This window comes from Centropristis striata, chromosome 13 (genome assembly GCF_030273125.1).
Source record: "Centropristis striata isolate RG_2023a ecotype Rhode Island chromosome 13, C.striata_1.0, whole genome shotgun sequence".
NCBI classification, from domain to species: Eukaryota; Metazoa; Chordata; class Actinopteri; order Perciformes; family Serranidae; genus Centropristis; species Centropristis striata.
This window is the reverse complement of record NC_081529.1, coordinates 20,446,143-20,465,764: the sequence shown is the minus strand read 5'-3', so window position 1 is coordinate 20,465,764 and position 19,622 is coordinate 20,446,143. Positions and strand designations below refer to the sequence as shown.

The 19,622-nt window shown below is 42.9% G+C and overlaps 1 protein-coding gene across 1 annotated transcript in view; it reads right to left on the bottom strand.

Annotated features, from left to right (window-relative positions):
- The window catches only part of LOC131983294 (RNA binding protein fox-1 homolog 3-like), a 258,147-nt gene that overhangs the window by 31,470 nt on the left and 207,055 nt on the right, over window positions 1-19,622 (bottom strand). The window contains 1 exon segment of the mRNA XM_059348003.1: window positions 3,258-3,560. Coding sequence (XP_059203986.1) covers window positions 3,258-3,560 — 303 coding nt within the window.

Below are 19,622 nucleotides of genomic sequence, written 5' to 3'. Positions count from 1 at the left end.
TGTTTGAACATGGCACAGAGCGAGGTCCCAGAGGTCTGGCTCTGGACAACGCCACCTTCCCAGTATAGACGGGGGACTGGTAGACACAGACAGAAACAGAGAGGAGCAGCAAAGAGAGTCCCCGCGCCTCATTAAAACATACACACTCTCCATTCTCTGCAGGGAATTCACACAGAATCCATACGTTTCACTGAATTTTCACTCTCTCTTGACTCTTTTTAAGTCTTTAAGTCGAGAAGATGTGCAGAGTAAAGCGTCTTCGTGGGGTAGAGGAGCTGAGCGCAGCAGAGTCGAGCCTAGGGAGGAGGGTGAGGGGGGGAGTCGCAGTGAGTAGCTGATCTGCTCCCTCAATCTGTGTTTCTGCAGGGTGCCCTAATCAAAGGCACCCGGGCCCGTCTGTGGCACCCAGAGCAAACAGGCTGGGCCTGTCATTAAAGCTGGGGAACTCAGCGGTGGGCGACACTACACCAGCGGCCCCTGAGGATTAGACTCTCTGTTTACACCCCACTAATCTCATCCCTCTGTCCTCCCTGAGAAAAGATGGGTGGAAGCTGGGGAGAGCGTGGATGCAGAGAATGAAGATGGAGGAAAAGTGGGGACGGCGCAAGAGAGGGGAGAAAGCATGAAGGAAAAGCAAGGCGAGCTCTCATCTCTCCATGGCCACCATCTCTGGGCTTTCTTCACAGCGGGTGAACAGATGAAATGAAATCAAATGCGAAATGGAGAGAGAGAGGAGACAGTGAGAGATAGCGAGCGGAGGAGTGGTGTACAGTGTCGGAGGGGGAAGAGCGAGGAGGAGGAGGAGGCTGAACCTCCTGCCAAGTCTCTCCTCACTTTAAACTCTCTTGTGTGTCAGCCATTACTGTAAGTGCGGTGCATAACCATAGAGCAGTTGGAGAGCGCCACACAAATCTTCAAATCAAACATTGCTACATTACAGGCCGGCGATAATACGCCGAGCATCGCTGTGGCTCCGCTTCTGCCGTATAAGCAATTTTCTGCCACCAAATGTCCATAGCCACTCGGTAATTGTGAGGCTGGGAAAATGGAGTTATTAACAATGCTCTTTATGAGTGACCCAGATCCCTCTCAGGAGGGCGGTGGCCTCGCCGTGACCTCTCCCAGCAGGTGTTTTCACGCTAAAGGAGAAAAGAAGGTCTGAAGGTCTTATTTTTTTTCATCTCCGCCTGCGTCGTTATCCGTCTTTCTAGACACGTCTCTAAAGTTTGGAGCTAAGTCGTCCTCCCTTTTATCTACATCTGCCTCTTGTGAAGGTAAATCCCAGGTCAAGGTATTTCATATCAGAGTATCAGTACACAAGAATGAAATGTATAATACATCATTTGGAATTTCACTCAGTCCCGAGCCGCATATCTCGACGTGCAGCATCGCCAGGGGTTTGTTTTCCTCTATGACTGCCAATACTTTAAATGTATGCAATCTTATGATAATAAGTGAAAAAAGGAGAATAAATCAGGTCCTGGTCGAGAAGATACTGCCTTACGTTAAAACATTTGCTTGCAGTTAATTAAATTAGCAGATTTGACTCACTGGTTTTAGCCATTTGGGTCTCCCTTTTTGCTCCTTTAACTGTCCGAAAAGTTGGTGAGGAGAGGGGCGTGTCCTCCTCTCACACATTCTGAATCATTCATGTGTACAGCATGTCACATCTCCTTCACACAAATAAATAAAACAGCGCAGCCTTACATGTTTTTAGGGAGCCCTAAATGGCTCCTCAGAAATGCACTTTCATTTTATGAGCACATTCTCAACCAAATTCACCTCCCACGTCAAGCACAAAGCACCGCTACGACATCAAAGTCTGCTGCTGCTTACTAATGATTAGTGCTGTTACACTCCTTTTACTCTCAACTCTCACTTCTCACTAAGAAAAGGACTTTCTGTGTTTGTGATGTGGAGGATATCCAATTTTCAACTGATATAGGAAATAAAAAAGTGGAAAATATCTTGATTTGGGGGCTCAGCCAGCAGCAGAAATAAAAAGTTTCCAAACTTCATGTAGCTACAATTACACATTCAAATATATACCATAATAATATTTGCAAATGAAGACAAATTGTTTCTCTCGAAGTCTCTTTTGACACAGCATGATTCAATCTTGTCTAATTGTATAAAATTATGATTTATGCAATATGTAATTAAAGGTGTAATTATTACTAATTTGTTACCAGTCATATTCTGTGGGAATATTAAGGCGATTTTCTTTCAGTAGCAAACTGATAGCAAGATATTTATCCTGTAAACTGCTTTTTAATGTTGGATTTTGGGAAAGTCTGTAAATATTCTGTGCAACACAGATTTCTTCCAGCAACGCTTCTGAAGCTTTCAGGCTCTTGGTTAATGGCAGACGATGGAAAGAATGAAGGAGAAGAAGCAGTGAAACAAAAGTCAACTGATGTGAGATAGAAGCTGCCAATCAGGTTGACTTTTGTTGCCAGGGATCACATTTTAGCAAATTAATATTGATGCTGAAAGTAAAACATACAGTCATGGAAAAAATTATAAGACCACCCTTGTTTTCTTCAATTTCTTGTTCATTTTAATGCCTGGTACCACTCAAGGCACATTTGTTTGGACAAATATGATGATAACAATAGCTCATAAGAGTTAAATTTAAGAGCTGATATCTAGACCTTTTCCATGGTTTTACTGAAGATGATTTTGTTTACTATCAAGAAAACCATGGAAAATGTCTAGATATCAGCTCTTAAATTAAACTCTTATCAGCTATTCTTGTTGTTATCATTATATTTGTTAGAGGTGTGAATCAGTGTATCGGCCCAACTATATGATTTTATCCCGATACTTGAGTCACGATATGATATTATTGCAATTTTAAGCATTTTGCGATATGGTGAGTATTGCAATACAATAAATTGCTATTTAACTGTTTAACTGCGTTTGGTGTCCACAAAATTAAATTAGATCAGGAATTGTTTTGTCAAATAAGACTAAATACCTGATATCAAACATAAAAACTAAAAAAAAACAACAACATAAACGGTGAAAATACTGCAGCTAAATAAACGCTAGACATCGATACTTGGTGTCCATCAATCAATACAATTTTGCATCAAACAATTGTACCTTTAATTGTATCAGGCAATAAAATGAACAATAAATTGAAGGAAAGGGTGGTCCAATCATATTTCCCATGACTGTATGAACAGTTTATCTCTAGACATCATCAATGTTTTGTAAAAGAAAAAAGAAGTAGTGATAATAGTATATTTTACTTGCTGACAGCGTGTTGAGAACAGTGTTTGCAGGTGATGGAGGACACTGACCGGTGCGGTCGTGGTGGCGGTGATGGCAGGCGTGCTGTTGTCAGTGCCGGCCGGCTCACTGTGCGTCTGTGTGGGCGTGTAGAGGGTCATGGCGTGCTCGGGGACCCGGCTCTGCCCGGTGTAGTCCTGCGTCGGGAGCGGGTGTGGCGCCGCAAACTCAGCGGGGATGCCATTCTGTGGGGGGGGAGGGTACTGGGCTGGGGTGTACGGCTGGGCCATCGCTTCCGGGGGGTTGGTGGCCTCTTGGTTACCCTGCGAGGAAACACAACAGGAGGCGAGCGTTAGAAGTGCAGCCAGATGAAAGTTAGAGTACATTGTTTGACTCGTACAAGCAGCATGAAAGATGTGCACCCCCTGCCCCCCTTCAGAAGGCAACAGGGGAGAGTTGTCCTGCAAACCAACTAAGTCAGGGGGAAACAGCCATCATATCACATCTCAGCTCACATTACAGAGCTCCTTGATCATTGCTAATGAACACAGTTTATGTTGTAGAGCATGGCTCGCTGTTGGAGGGGCAAGAGTCAGGGGGAATCTCAATTGCACTCGTGGCAAAGCACAAGAGGAAAGATCAATTAATTGATAAAATTTTGATTAGGGCCTTTGATTTCAATGACAGGTCTGTTAAACTAGCAGCTGCTCGCTCTCCACGCTCCTCTCTACTACTTTAAACATTAACCTGTGTCTCACTTTATGAGCTTTTCTCTCCTACGGCTCTCTATCTCTGCCTTTGTTCCTTTTTTATTTGGAATTTTTCGCTTAAAAAAGGTTTTTTTTGCAATTTCAAATGCACCCAGAAGCTGCACAAAAAGAAAAACCTTGGCACCTGCAATTATGTCTAAAACTAGTGCAATCATGATTTGTCGAGTAAAATAGGAATGCATGCAAGAATTTGATGCCAAATTTTGGTTCTTTACCGTTTTAAACTCTCATTGGAGACAAATTTCAGTCGGTATCCTGAAAGAAAAGTTGTAAAACCAAGACCAAGTCTTCTTCCTCCATATGCTTGCAGAGCTCTCAGTATGTGGTATCTGCACCACATATGTTTTTTAGTCTCTGCTCCTGACTTAAGTGATAGATGGCTTTTTGCAATGAAGCAGTTTCACAGACCCTTTGTCTCGTGTGGATGCTTGAGATGATGAGCTGCAGAAATAATGGACTTTTCTGGCTGGTGCACATTGTTAAACTCAGTAATAGCTGGACTACAGAAGTGCATGTCTTATTGTTGCGAGGCACTAGGCTCTGCGAATCCAGCCTAATGAGCAGAACAGTGAGATCAGTGCTGCTGGAGCGGATATCCATCCCAACATTAAAAACACAGAGGGAAAAGGTGAGACAATAACACTGAAATCCAATAACACCCCCTGCAAATACCCTCAATCAAATTTAAAGATACAGATCATGCGAGCTCAATGCATAACTCTTTCGATAAGAGAGAAGGAGGAAAAGGCACACAATAGCTGCCAGAAGTAAGGGTTTATGATTGGAGAAAAACAATAACAGTAAACAGATAGAGAAGTTTCTGTCTCTTCCTTTACAAGCTGGCTGGGGATGGTGAGATAGGAGATAAATGTGTTATATTATCTTTTTTTTGCTGCTGTGGTGTTTGGCCTCTTTCTGCACACTTCCACAGAAAGCTCTATCTGGGCAGGAGGAGGCTGTGCTTTTAATGAGAGAGCCGAGCAACACTATGCTGTAAATGTAGTGGAAATAATTCTACTCTGACGTGTTGGCAAACAAAGCTCGGCCTAAACAGCGCTCTGCCAATTAAGGAAATGCTCCATTATCTAAATGAAAAAAGAGAGGAGCCTTGAGAGAGGAGAGGGATTGACCAGCCTCCTGCAGCCTGCGGGGCCTGGATGCTGCAGCTGCTGCAGGAGTGGACCCTCGCTCCTGCCTGACCTAATCCCCCTTCTCCCTTTCATTATACTGTATTTCTATCTCCTCTGTCTCTCCCTCAATCCCTCCTCCCCCCTTTTCCCTTTCATGCCCCCCCCCTCTCTTTATGCAGAAACTTTTTTAATCTCTACCCCTGTGCTCTACTTTCCCTCTCCCTCCAGTCATGGCATTATATAACACACTTGCATTGCGGGGCATCCTAATTCAAGGAAGCTCTTGATGTTGGCAATTTTCTACTTCTAAGCGCCCATTTTAAAAAGTAGAATGGGGTTGGTTACCTAAAAAAAGATGCACCTCCTGGTATGACAGCTGAAAGTACTACCAGATCCCGTGTCCTCCTTTTAACCAGCCCCAGCTCTCCATCAACACGCCGTCGCTCAGCAGTCCAGCAGAGACCAAGAGCTCAGCAGCCTGGAAACACGAAGGTGCTGCGCTCGACTGTACATCAAACATCGCTCATGTCATTAAGCAGATCAAAGCTGCGGTTATGTCTTTTAGTGAGTCACTGTCAGGATTGCTGCCGATGCTCCTGATTGGTGTTTTTAAGGAGCTGCTGAGGAGTTACTGAGTCTGTTTACAGCACACTGGCTCAAACCACCAACACAATTAATTACACTGCCAACCAAGCTAGCTAGTGTTCAAATATGGTCCCTTCTGGCTCAAAGAAAACACATAGTGATTGCTAAAATGCCAAAATTGAGGCTCTAAAATGCTACAAACCACTGGGTGACATCACAGTATGTATGCAGTTTATGATGCAGAGGCCTCCTGCAACACAACGCAGAGTCATGCTGCAAAAAAGGTTTAACCTGCACTTATTCATTTTGCTGCAGCATGTTGCAAATCATCTCTCTGTCATCTTGCAAACAACCACATGCAAGTAGGCATTGCTGGTAAGAATACTTCGTGATGTTTTGTGATATTTTCTTGGATATACCTTTTTATTTTTACAAAACCTGCATATTGTACCTAAAAATCACATATTACATGCCCATTATTTTATATTTTGTTGTACAGTGACCTTGGGTGTTCTGAAAGGCGCTTATAAATAAAAATTGATTGTCATTATTATTATTATTCTGTTCACCAAGTTTTTTCAATTATTATTGTTATTTATTCGTTTTTTGTAAATTGGACTTGAGTGATAAGAAAGGAGCCTATAAATAAAATGTATTATTATTATTATTATTATTATTATTATTATTATTGTTAATATTATTCCAAAACAAAGTGTACGATGTTTCACAATTTTAGACAGTGGACTTAGATTTGTGCAGAAAGGAAATGGGAGTCGCCACCATAATTATATAATATTGATAATAATAATAATCATCATCATCATCATCATCATAATAATAATCATCATAATGATGACAGTAACATAAATCAAATAACAAAATTATTTTTAAAAATATGTATATGTTATGTTTAGTCCAAAAATAGTGCAAGATGAATAGATTTTAACAAAATAAAATTTGGGAAAATAATCAAAAAATATTTTTCTAATGTTTTCCTCATGACTGTGGAGACTGAGGATGAAATGATTGTTGCAGTCAGTTTTAACAGTACTATAACCAGCTATGCTTTGTTTTATTGTCTTCATTATTTATCAATTTAATTTGGCTTCTTGAACCATATTTCATGTGCACAGGTGAGTTTGCAATTCAAACTATAATAGTGGTTTACCAATCAATCAGAATTTGTTGATCTACATGCAAAAATAAAGCAGAAAGGCTGAAGATAAATAGTATTGTTGCTCTGATTTCCATTAGCTGAATCGTGACAGTGATGGAGACCAAACATGCTGCAACTGTTTAGGTTGAAAAATAAAAACGAGGGAGTGGGGAAGATGAGTAGATATCAGAGACATCTGCACCAATCAATGATGGAATATAATACCCCAAACAGGATCAAACCACTGGATTCTCAGCTCTGTTTCTGTGGATATTTGTCTGGTCATTAACTGAAAATCACTTTTTTTATGTGCTTTATTCTGTCTTCTATTTCTGATGAGCAAGATGTAAGAAAGCCTGTGTTTCCAGTTTCTTGTTTGGTTTGTCTGCAGCTCTTTTTCTTTGACAGTTTTCTTGGTTTAGGGAAATCTGCGGTTTAGTTTACTTTCCTCGCCAGCAGTACTGGACACTGTTTCTTCTTCATGCCTCAGCTCAGCATTTGTCACGACATGTTCGACTAAACTTGTTAAATCATCATCTGCCTCCGAGTGTTCCCTGGGCGCTCGGGTCAGTCAGAATCTGAATGGTTACGCTCACAGGGGCGCGCGGGCCAGCGTATCTGTGTCAGGTCTGCTGCGGTTTGAGCCTTAAACAAGTGCAAAGGACTGAGCCGGAGCCAAGTGACACACAAACAGGATAACAGCCCGGAGCTCAGTATCGGAGAAAGAAAACTACTTAAGCGTTGTAGCACCATGTCGTCGCTGTTTGAAAAAGCAGAAAGGCAAAAGCAAGGAGGCGGAGAGTACAGGCCTCATTAGTGAAACACAAAGTAACACTGGCTCTCGTATGATCTTCGCCTTCCTCTGATGTATGTGACAAACGAGTTATTCGACTGGAAATGAACTGGGAGAAGAAAAAAGGCCCGTGCAAATCCCGTGCCCGTGGAGTAGCACTCGTCCCAGTGCGACCGAGCGCCCTTTTCGCTGGGGCCGGCTCGCCGTCGTCAAGATAATCCGTGGCGCCTAATGAAAAGCCCTCCATGACAAACCAGTCAGGTACACAGCACATCTCATTCCACTGAAAGAGATTGCTGTTCATTATGGCCACGAACGAGTCGTTATATTGGGATCCTGGTGAGTGTTTCTCTACCTGCAGGCCTGTTTATGGGGAAAAAAGCAGGTCCCCGTGCGCCACTTTAATGCCCCCCTTACATGGCCTGCTGCCATGAGCCGCCTAAACCTCGCCTCCACGGACACAAACGACGGAGAATAAAGGCAACTGGAGAGAGAGAGCGGCTTTTATCGATCTCCCATCCTTTCCATTCCTCTCTCCCTCCTTCCCTCCATCTCTCCTTTCACCCTTTCTTCTCCTATTACTGAAGAGCACAATAAAAAACACTATCTCTAATCTTAAGCACTCTCCTTGTGTAAAATTGGATTGGACACCCCTTACTTAAGTAGATCACTTTTGGAGTGGGAGTTTTTTGTTTTTACAGTCAGCATCGGTAGCCAAAGAGGTCAGGAAGGCCTGGTGGCGATGCCCACTGCTGAGGCTGGCAGTCTGAGAGAAACTCCCGCCGTACAGTATTCAGAGAGAGACTTCCACCGGCGTACGTGGTCAAGGCTATATTCCATCTCAGCAGGTACTTCTTGGCCGCTTGCCAGCCATCCGTGATCCTCTTTAGCGGCGCCGGGAGGGACGGTGTTGAGAGGCCAAGAGGAGATGGGCTGTGCAAATACACGAGCTGTTAGGAGGAACTCATATCGGCAGAGTGCTGCACTGACTCATTCGTGCGACGGAGGGTCAAAGAGCAACGCGAAGGCAAAATACAGCAGGCGACTAATTGCGTTGCATTGAATCCGGAGGGAAATCACTCAAATGGGAGCGGGCTGATCAATCTCAGCGATCTGTGGCGTGATGGAGTGGGCAGCTTTATGGCTTCAGCTCAGTCACACGCAGCTCGGATCATTTTTCAACGAAGGCCTTCCTACTCTACACAGCTTCTACTGTATGACACTAATAGTCTCAAGCAAGAAACGCTCCTCTTGATTCCATACACTAAGCAATTCAAACAGATTTATGAGCAGCTCTGCAGTGTTTCTGCATAATCCAGGCAGCATGAATAGTTAAATGTTGACTTAACATAAAGCATCGCTGTCTCATCCCTTCACCGAAAATGTACACAAGCTTCTTGCTTTGTCAGATTACAGATGACATAACATTTTCTAAGTGAATCTTGAGCCTTTCAGTGCACAGATATTGTCCTCGTCTCTTCCATCGTGCACACGGCACTCCTCCTCCAGAAACAATGCTCATTTGGTTTTAATGACCTCCTGACAGTGACAGTGGCAAACTTGTGACAAATCCCGCTGGGCCGTCACGGCACAAACTGAGCCGAGTTTATAGTGAAAAGTGTAATGCAGCAGAGCGGAGGCCAACGCACGGCAATCAGTTGATGCAACACAAACGAAACACTGAGTGGTTTTCAGCCAGCTGCATGAAAGCCTCTTGTTGTCCCCGGCTCTGCTGCTGATGCTCCGTTAATTGTGCCCCGCACACAGACAGTCAGGCAGGCAGGCGAAGAGACGGCCTGAGATGATTTCCACAGGCAACTGGCATTCATTTTGTCTTGAAGGCGCATAAATAAAGGCTGTCTAGCCGGGTCCATTTTAATTAGGCGAGCCACATGATCTTATTCCAAGTCTCTCTGTTAACACTCACCAGAGGCTGCAGCATGTGTTAATTACAACCACATGCCACACAGTGAATCCAAGGTGAGCCAGAAAAGAGAAACTCAGAAGAGGTAAACAACAACAACAAAAACAAAACACCTTCAGCTGAGTTTCTCATGATGAGGCACATATTTGGTGCAGCGGCTATTCCCCTCCCCCCAGCCAACCAATTACAGCACCATGTCGGCAGAGAGGGAGCGGGGAGATGTGGAGAAGCAGCCCAATTTGATGCAGATTCACAACACGCCCCCACCTCCACGAGAAACCATGGTCCTCCTCACCACTACAGAAGGTTTATGATTTCAAAAAGGCTGGGGAGAGGAGAGGGTTATTGTTTTGTCTCACATTTCCTCCCTTTTGCAAACTCCCGTCTTTCCATTTTTCCACCTCATTTGTGGAAAAATCAATTCATGGAAATAAACACTTGGTGTCTTTCGCGCTGCGTCCGAGTCAATTTAGATTTGGAGCATGTTCCTGACGCTCTTTTTTCCGAGAGGCTTAATCGCTTTCACATGTCACATATGTTTCATCCCCTCTAACGTGATTTTTCCTCGTTATTGGGAGCACTTATTTGCCGCACAGCCTTGGATGGAGGTATTAGAAAGGGAGTTCATTTTCCTCAATCCCTTGCTGATTTCTTCATTACGTTGCAGCGGAAGGCGCCGCACACCGAGCCCCGTGCCGAGATGGGACTGCTCTTAGCGCCGCGACTGCGAGTGTTACTATACCTCAGAGACGCCGGAGCGCCACTTAATAAACAGAGTAGACAGAGGATCACTTTGAACTCCGGTGACATGTAATGAACCTGTCTGTCTCAGCCACGGCTCTGTCTGGGCTCAGGCTCTGCATGGTAAAAACGCAGAGAAATAAATAAATAAGCAAAAACACATCCAAATAAGCCTGGAGGCCCTGTGAAAAAGCCATCAGTTACACATGGTTAGACTCGTAGCATTTTGCCAACGCCATAAGAGGAGATAATTGTCTGTTTCAGTGCTGTTGCCTCTTTTGTTGCATAACAGATATTTACATCTGGGACTAATTACTCCAGACTGGGTGTCAAAATTTGGATTAACTTGTGGGATGCATCCAGTTCGCTGTTTAGACTCATTTATTAGCGGGAACAGACACCGTGCTGCTCTGACCCCATCAAAAACACACCAAAGAACTTTTTCAGCCACTTTCCCTCTTCTAAAGTTGTCTGAACAAAGTGATATTGGCACATATTCTATTAAAAATACCCCCGAACTGAACGACTTCTGCAAGATTGCTATTGATCACTAAGATAAAGAGCTGAAAACTGATAACTGCTCTGTCATTCTGGTCATACAAACCCCTCCGTGAATCAATCCCACATGTCAGCGCCGCTCGTCCGACTACAGATGAGTCTTTTTGACATTCTGCAGGGGGATAAAATGCCAACATTTGTTTTAGAATCAGCTGATTGTCATGTTAATTCACTCTTTTTTTTTAAAAAAACACATGCTGGGATTATGATACGGGGGCCAGAGTTCCTCGTGGGGACAAAATGCCATTACTTAAGCATGCAGGAATCTCGACATGACATTCCTTGACCGCTGTGACAATGGCAAACATATGCAAATGAAGGAGAGTGCCACTCTCATTATGACCCTGTCACAGAGACTGTGACACCTCCCACTGGACCCCGAGCGTGTTGGAGAGGAGGAAAACTGAACGGGAGAGATAAACGGAGAAGGAGACACGACAATGACTAAATTGTGGGCAGAGAACAGGTGTAACGCTGTTGTTTACGTTATCTCCGTCTTTCTTCATTCTCTCAGCTCTCCTATGACCCTCTTTGTAATTTATTCCATTGGCCTATTTGCCTCGCTGAATCGTTTTTTTTTTGCTCTGCAGTAGAAGGAGGAACAGGTTTACATGTGCGGGATTCTTTGAAGTGAAAATGCCGACTACTCCCTGCTGTAGCCAAAGCTCATCTAATCAGGGGCTAATTCCAGTTATTAAGATTTGAGAGATAACTTTGATTCATCACAGTCCATCTACCCCTATCGGTTAATCACTGTCGCACTAAGCTCTTTTTTAGTCATCCTTTTGTTTCCACTCCCTCTGGCACGCAAGGGAGGGAGGGGGGTGGGGGTGGGGGGGTAAGAGAGATAGAAGAGAAGGAGAGGGAGAAGATATTAACAATATTAATGACCCGTGATTCTCGTCTCCTTAATGAGAAGGGTTATTAACTGTGATTATCCATGATGAAATGGTGGTAATTCTTGAAAGCTTGAGAAAACTTGTACAATCGCTTGTCTGCTGATTTGTTCCTGTGATGTTTAAGAAAGAAAAAGGTGAGCGTGGTGAGAAAGAAAGAGAACTTGGAGAGGATAAAGAGGCAGGGGCGACCTGGGGAAACAGAGATGCTCGCAGCAGGAAGCTGGGAGGGAAACTGTCTTCAGTCCCACTGCTGCTGCTGCTGCATTTCACACACTTAAAATCTGTCTTTTTCACAGAGATGAATCCAAACTGTGAAGTGTTTCTCCTCTTAAAACCCTTGGCACCGCGTTGCCTCTCACTCCCTCTCCTGATTCCTCTCCCGGTGGCTAACGAGTGGGCCACCGCACGCACCCAGTCGCCCATCTGCTGGTTGACACTGCTGAATGGCTGTTTGAACACCTATGCTGCTTTCGCCAGATCCCTGATACAGCATTTCCCCCACTCACCCTTTTTTCATTCCAATTATAGGGAGTTGCATGCTTGTGGAGTCCCTGTCGGCTCCATATGATTCCCTCAACGGAGAAGGAAGGTGGGGTGGGGAGGGGTTGCTGTCTGGTGAATCATTGATGTGCAGTCAGACTGTTTCATTGCAGAACTGTGTGTGTGTGTGTGTGTGTGTATGGAGCAAGAAGGAGGTTAGCAGCAGACGGATAACAATCCTGAATTATGCATGTCTGTCCCTTGTGAGGAGTGGAGGGGGGGGTGATGGCGACGGGGATGAGCCACACTCTCTCATCCCCGGGGACAAATTTGGATAAAAAAAGAGCGAGGTGTAGAAGAGTAGGGACCACCGTGAGCGCTACCTGACCGCTTCAGACGCCTCTCTTTAGCTCCGCGAACTCCTCAAACTGTGACGGCTGACAACCTGCAGACACATCCGGCAGTTGACGCGCTGGAAGTCGGCCCCATTACGAGCCCCGGTGTGTGGTGATATTGCTAATGGGCCGGAGGAGTAGCACATTCTCAAACTTATTTCTTAGATGCTTCCTGCTTAAAAGCATCTCTGGGAATTTAGGCCCGGACCACGCCAAGCCAAACACTATCCTAAAATTACACTGTATCACAGAAACACCTGCTGGGCCCATTTTAGATAATAATCCCATTTCTACATGGCGGGACGGCTCTCAGACGGGAGAAATTGGATTGTTTGCATTACTGACCTGTGGAGCAAGGCAGTCTGGGAAAAGCAACAGCCTTAAGGCTTTATTAGATTCAATCGTTCTTTCATAAACAAAACCTTACTTTTCAAAAAGGTAGAAAAAAATCTACTAAATGTGGGTAGGCCAGCACTTTGTGGACACACTCCATTTATTTTCTCCAATTAAATCTCTTTAATTGGATTGAGGGCTGGCACCTGGTTTACACTCTGTCAACCACGCAATCCACAATAATTGATGCCGGAGCCGTGTGTGTGTGTGCGTGCGTGGGATGTGTAGCGGTGGGGGAGGGTTTTAGAGCATGTCTCACTACTCCACAATTTCACTGTGATCAATTTATCAATGGCCCGCCTCGCTGTCCACCAGCGTCCACTGCACTGAGATGGGAAATGCCTCAACACACACACACACACACACACACACACACACACACACACACACACACACACACACAAGCTGTAGGGGATAAGGCACCCAGATACTTTACTAGATACTGCAAAAGTACTCATTTTATATCTATTTCTTAGGCATTTTTTGGTGGTTAAACTATAAGAATGCTTCATATTTTTCATGCTGATAATATGTTTTTTTAAATCTATTATCTTAGGTATCTGGAAGCACTGTTAGTGGTCCTAATTTTGTCCTGCTTCTATTCAATTAAAGTGACAATTTTTATATGCTCAAATTAATCCGTACAATCAATGCTCATTAACTAAAAAATATGTTTTTTTTCCATCATCCATGCACAGCCTGCAAAAAGCCATCCCTCATGCTTTATAGTCTTACAACACTGAATTACAGTGCAATTAATTGCAGATATGCTTGCAACAGGCCCCATAGCACCCTGCACCCTGCATTGTTTGCAGTAAATAATGAATTATTTCCAACACAGCCTTGAACAGCATCAGTCAAATAAATGCACTGGAGTTAAAGAAAACTAGGCAACATATCGCTGTGAAATGCATAAAATGGAAATAAACAACCACAGTACAAGCACCTCAGAATCCCCTGTTAAGCCTGGTACTTGTGTCAATGTACTGGCTTACACACGCCCTCGCATGTATGAACACTTAAAAGTTCAAACACATGCTAATGCTGCAGATTTACATCCATAGTTGCGAGCTGTGATACATATAGGTGAATATGCACACCTACAGAACCTTCAGGATCCACTCCTGAATACAAATGCCCCGCCAGAATACAAATGGTGTGCGCCCACACGTGGAAACACGCAGAGATACAAATCCAAGAGATGCATCATGGCGCGCTGACAGCACCTTTAAGACACTTTGAGAAACACCCGGCTCCTGAATACCGAGCTCCGCCGCCATACAAATGGAGAGAGGCAGAGACAGAGCGAGAGGGAGGCCAAGGGAGACCCGACACAGTAAATAAAAATACAATTTCCTCCAGTGACATGCCCATTCTGTTGGAAGCCTGACTCTAATTATTCTAAGCACTTTGAGGGATGGCTTTCCACTGCATTAATCTACACATCCCACTAGCCCATCCACAGTCGATGCACTTTTAACTACCTAAGGACGCCCCGAAACTCTTTTTAAAACCTCGGGAGGAGGAGATTGACTTTGTACAGTGATGGGGTAAAGTGCTCTGCCTGAGTGAATCTTTCTCTAAATCTCACAGCACAACACCATGCAACAATTTTCATTTTCAATTCCAAATAACGCAACAAAAAAAAAAAAAAGATCAGATCCGAAGAAGGGTGGGAAACGTACGGCGGCGGCTTCGGCTCAAAAATAAGTCGGTGAATTCTCATTACAGGGCTTGTGCGAGAGTGTGGTTGTTTTCCTCTGGGCCGGAAAGCACTCGTAGCTCATTTGGAACCGAGATGAATCGATAAATCACCAGGGACCATCGATCAATCAATGAGCCTATCAATACTCGACAGACGAGGCTCCTCCCACCGCGAGGGGGGGGGGGGCATCTTCGGTAAGAATATGTCAGGCAAATGGGCTTTTAACATAATAGCTCTGTCCACTTGTGCTCAGTTCAAGATTGATGCTGTGCAATGTTTACATGTTGACACAAGCTGTAATAGTAATACACAGCAGGTCCCATGTTTACATGTAAAATAATCACGCACACACACACACACACACACACACACACACACACACACACACACACACACACGTTGATATACTGTAATGTGAACGATCTGCTCACATTCTGGTCATGTTTATCAAAATCTAAACAAGATCAAACCATCTTTGAAACAGCTCTGCTCTCTGATCGAGGCTGTATATTTGGTTTTGCTGCACTGCAATATCTACTCCTTATAAACATCTGCCCCCTTGACGGAGATGAGAAAAAATAAAAAGGGAGGGAGGGGTACAGAAGTAGAAAGGCGGAAGCAAAGATCTATCCTCCCTAATTAATCACAGCTCGTTTTTAAAAAGTAAAAAAGTTTGTAATAACAGAGATTTCCAGCTGCTCTTTTTTCAGACACACGGAGGCCAAACTGCACGGCACATTATGAGCAGAGTGACATTTTGATTTGAACCGTAGGGCAGCGTCTCTCTGTATTCAATATGCTTGAGACAAAACGCAGAGTAAGGATGAGGATGCAATAACAAGCAGCCGTGCTACTGTTAAAGGAAGGCTGGGGATATTTTACATTTCACTCAGCAGACTGATCCAACTAATAAGTACAGTCACACTGCACTTGTTCCTCTCTTACCATAAACACAACATTTTGATCTTTTGTTGCTTCCTGTACTAAATTGGGTAAATTTGTCCACTTTGCACCTTTTGCATGGAATAAGTTACAGAATGACTAGAAACTAACAGTTGACACACACACACATACAAGCTGTAGGGGAGAAGGCACTTTGCTAGATACTACAAAAGTACTCATTTTATATATATTTCTTACGTATTTTTAGATGGTTAAATCTTTAAGAATGCTTCATATTTTACTTTCTGATAATATGTTTTTATCTCCCATCTTAGGCTTCTGAAAGCACTGTTAGTGGTTCTAATTTTATCCTGTTTTCTGTTCAATTAAAGTGACTATTTCCTTTCTTACAAGCTCAAATTAATCCGTACAATCAATGCTCATTAATTTAAAAAATGTGTTTTTTCCATCATTAATGCCGTTTCTGCAAAAAGTAGCCATCCTTTATGCTTTACAGTGACATAAATTGCATATATACTTGAAAATATTTCCTATAGGCCCTATAGATCCCTGCACATAGAACAACCTGCAGAATGACTGGAAACTAACAGAGTTAATATCATTAAGCGCTTTTAAATCTAAACTGAGAGAACTTGAGGATGACTCGATAACATGTATGTGTTTTTCATAATCTGTTTGTAAATGTAATCATTTTTGCATTTTTGTTTGTCCTTGGTTTGTGTTTGTGTGTAATTGTGTAACTGTTTTGTATTTACTGCTGCCTATCTTGCAGGTCTCCCTGAGATAGAGGTTCTTAAACTCAAAGGGATTTTCCTGGTTAAATGAAGGTTATAACAACACACACTCACTGTACTTCATGTTGCCCCAAAAAGAACAAATCTAGATTAATCCGCCGCTGCAAATAGTCCCCAAGAAATGCACCGTATCCTCCAGTTTGAATCACATTTTCTAACCACTACAGTGGCCAGCTGTTTTAGGAAATTACAGAGCCTTTTAAAAAAATTAAACATTATATTTACGAGCTGTTTTTTTTTAGAAGATTTACGTCCCCTGGGCTTGGGGCTTAGTGCCACAGACAGACGGGGCAGGGGAGCAGCAGACGAGCTGACACACTGCACACACTGCTTTGATCTGCTCATTGAATTTGTAGACAATAATAAAAAAATATAGAATAACAGTCTAATCCTTTAAATTAGACCTTGACAAACACATTATTATGAGGGAAACACAATTTGGGCTGCTATATGCTCCACATTACACCTCGTTGGGATACATTCCATTAGCTGTTTAATACTTAAAATCTAGTATTCACTAAGAGGGATACATTTGTTATCAGTGGAAGCAGAAACCTGGAATTTTCTTCTGCTGCATATAATTCCTCACACTGGCTGCGAGCGTAAAGTGTTGGCAGGTACATTAACTTTCCTCTAAGTTACCATCTCCAACCTATGTGCCCTTCAGCAAAGCACTTATCCCCTAACTGAGCTGCTTGGTTGCCATCAGCAGAAAACTGAGACTGAGAGTTAACATGCTGTGTGAGAGCACTGCGGGGCAACGCCTGCCTGGGAACGAGGCTGCACACTCAGCAAACATTCGTTGAATTAAAACAGAAAAAAGTAATGAATGAATAAACAAGCGAGCGAACAAATATATAAATAAAGTTGTCATGTTTTTATTCAGAGCGAAATTACTACAGTTGAGGACCGAGTGTGAGGAATTTGTTCCAAAAAACTACGGGGATTACAAGCATTGATTTACATTATGGAAAGAGAGGCTGCTGCATTCTTCTTTATTCCACCACCTAATGAAGGATTTGAGACTTTTAAGAATGCTGCAAATCAGAAAAAAGGAGCCGCTTGCAAGAGAATATAATGCTGTCAAAGACACAAAAAGGGCTTGTGTGGATTCTGTAGCAGCATGAAAGATGTAAACAGTGTGATAATGGAAAAAAGAGAGAGAAAAGACATGACATGCAGCTGAAGAGAGAGAGCGAGATGTTTTCTTTCTGTGAGCCACTAATGCTGTGATGTGATGCTGCTCTGCTGCTCATGATGGACAAGTAATAAATGTTTGTGCATGAGTAGGTTTGTGTGTTTTGCATTCATGTTTCAGTCTATAACCCCTGGAGTGAGTGACCACCAAGAGACACAACGAGTGAGGAGAAACAGAAACTGCTCAGATAGCTTCTTACTGCAAAGTGACCAATCCAACTAATTTAATCCAAACGCTTTAAATGAACAGTTTAACTGGTGGAGAGCAAAAGAAAATGGAGAAATAAAAAGAAATACAACCGGTGCTCAGGGTTTTTAGTGAGGATATTATCAAAGTCAAATGGAGGAAATAAAAAGAAAGAAGATGATATGTAGGCCACATTACCAGATGGTGATACCAAAACACTAATGCTGTTTGTGCAGAGCAAGTTACAGCCTGCAGCCACAGAAGGGCCACTCCTGTCAAGTATCCATTAATGATGAGGGTACTTATTTAATTCAATAAGAAACACAAGCTTCCGTCCAATCACAGACACTTCTAAAAAAGCATTTATACCTCGCCAAGCTACACAGTCCTATTCATTTGTTATGATACGAACAGAAAAGTATTCAGATCCCAGTAAAAGTACTAACACCACACTGTGGAATTACTCCACTACAAATAAAAGTCCTGCATTTAAAACTTGAAAAAAAGTAAAAGTACTCTAATAGGTTTGCAAAGGAGTGGAAAAATCGCCAGTAAATTTTCATTTTTACATTCCATGGGAAGTTAAACTGGGGAATTGTGTGCTGTGTGCATGTTATTGAGGATTAGCAGATATTCAAGTGTATTTGAATTAAATCTGGTTATTTAGTCAAGATTGTGCTAAAATATATTATCCCAACTATATTTAGGTTCCCTGTTAAGGCCCAACCTTCGATTTTGTAAATTCCATTCAATAAATCTCCATGGAAAGTTTCCAACTTTGAAAATTCCCGTAATTTTTGCAACCCTACCCATTATGCAGAACGGACCCACTGAGATTTTTTTTATACATTCCTAATATATTATTAGATTATTTGTATTGATGCATTTATGTAAGCAGCTGTCTAATTTAGTTAAGATAGGGCTCATATTACCGACTTAATATACTGTTATGAGGTTTAACTTAAAAAGAGAAGTCTAATCACCTAAAATGATCATGTTTTTTATGTTAAATATGTTAAATCACAACCTCAAAATTAACCAAAGCTCTCAGCTTAATGTAGTGGAGTAAATAAACTACATAAAGTCAGTACCTCAAAATTGTACTTAGTTACATTCCATCACTCGATATGAATACACACAGTGACAGACAGATATGGGATCCATTGACTGACACTGCTTTAGGAGGAAATTGTGACAAGTAAAGAAATCCTGTAAAAAATCCTGCATCCACAGGATGTGACATGTGGCACATGTCCCAACTTACATCAAATTTCACTATTGTTTCAGGGGTAACTTATCCTGCCAGCTAACAACCAGAACAGACACCAAATTGGACCAAAAACCTCCTCAGCTGAGTTAATAATCCGGGCCCTTATTTATATAATTGAACATAAGTTTTGCTCCAAATGCAACAGGCCTGCCTGGTGACATCCAGCGGTTATATTAAAGCTGCATATTGGTGCAACTCGAATACACACATGTGCATGTGTGTGCAGAGGCTGTGAATACAGTGCTACTATGTGGCAGCTGACACAATGGAAACAGATTGCCATGGTTGCTGTGCAGCTTTCCATCACATCGCAGCAGATAGAGGGAACTTGAGGCCTAAGGGTCAGCGCTGTGGCTGCCTGCAGACACACGGCATCGGGCCCAGCCATTACTGTTAGCTAATTGGAGTTTTCCTCGGGGTCAGGCTAGCCATCTGTGGTGCCTTTACCAGTGAAGACCCCCACTTCCCCCACCCACCCCCCATCATTTTTAACACTATGTCAGGG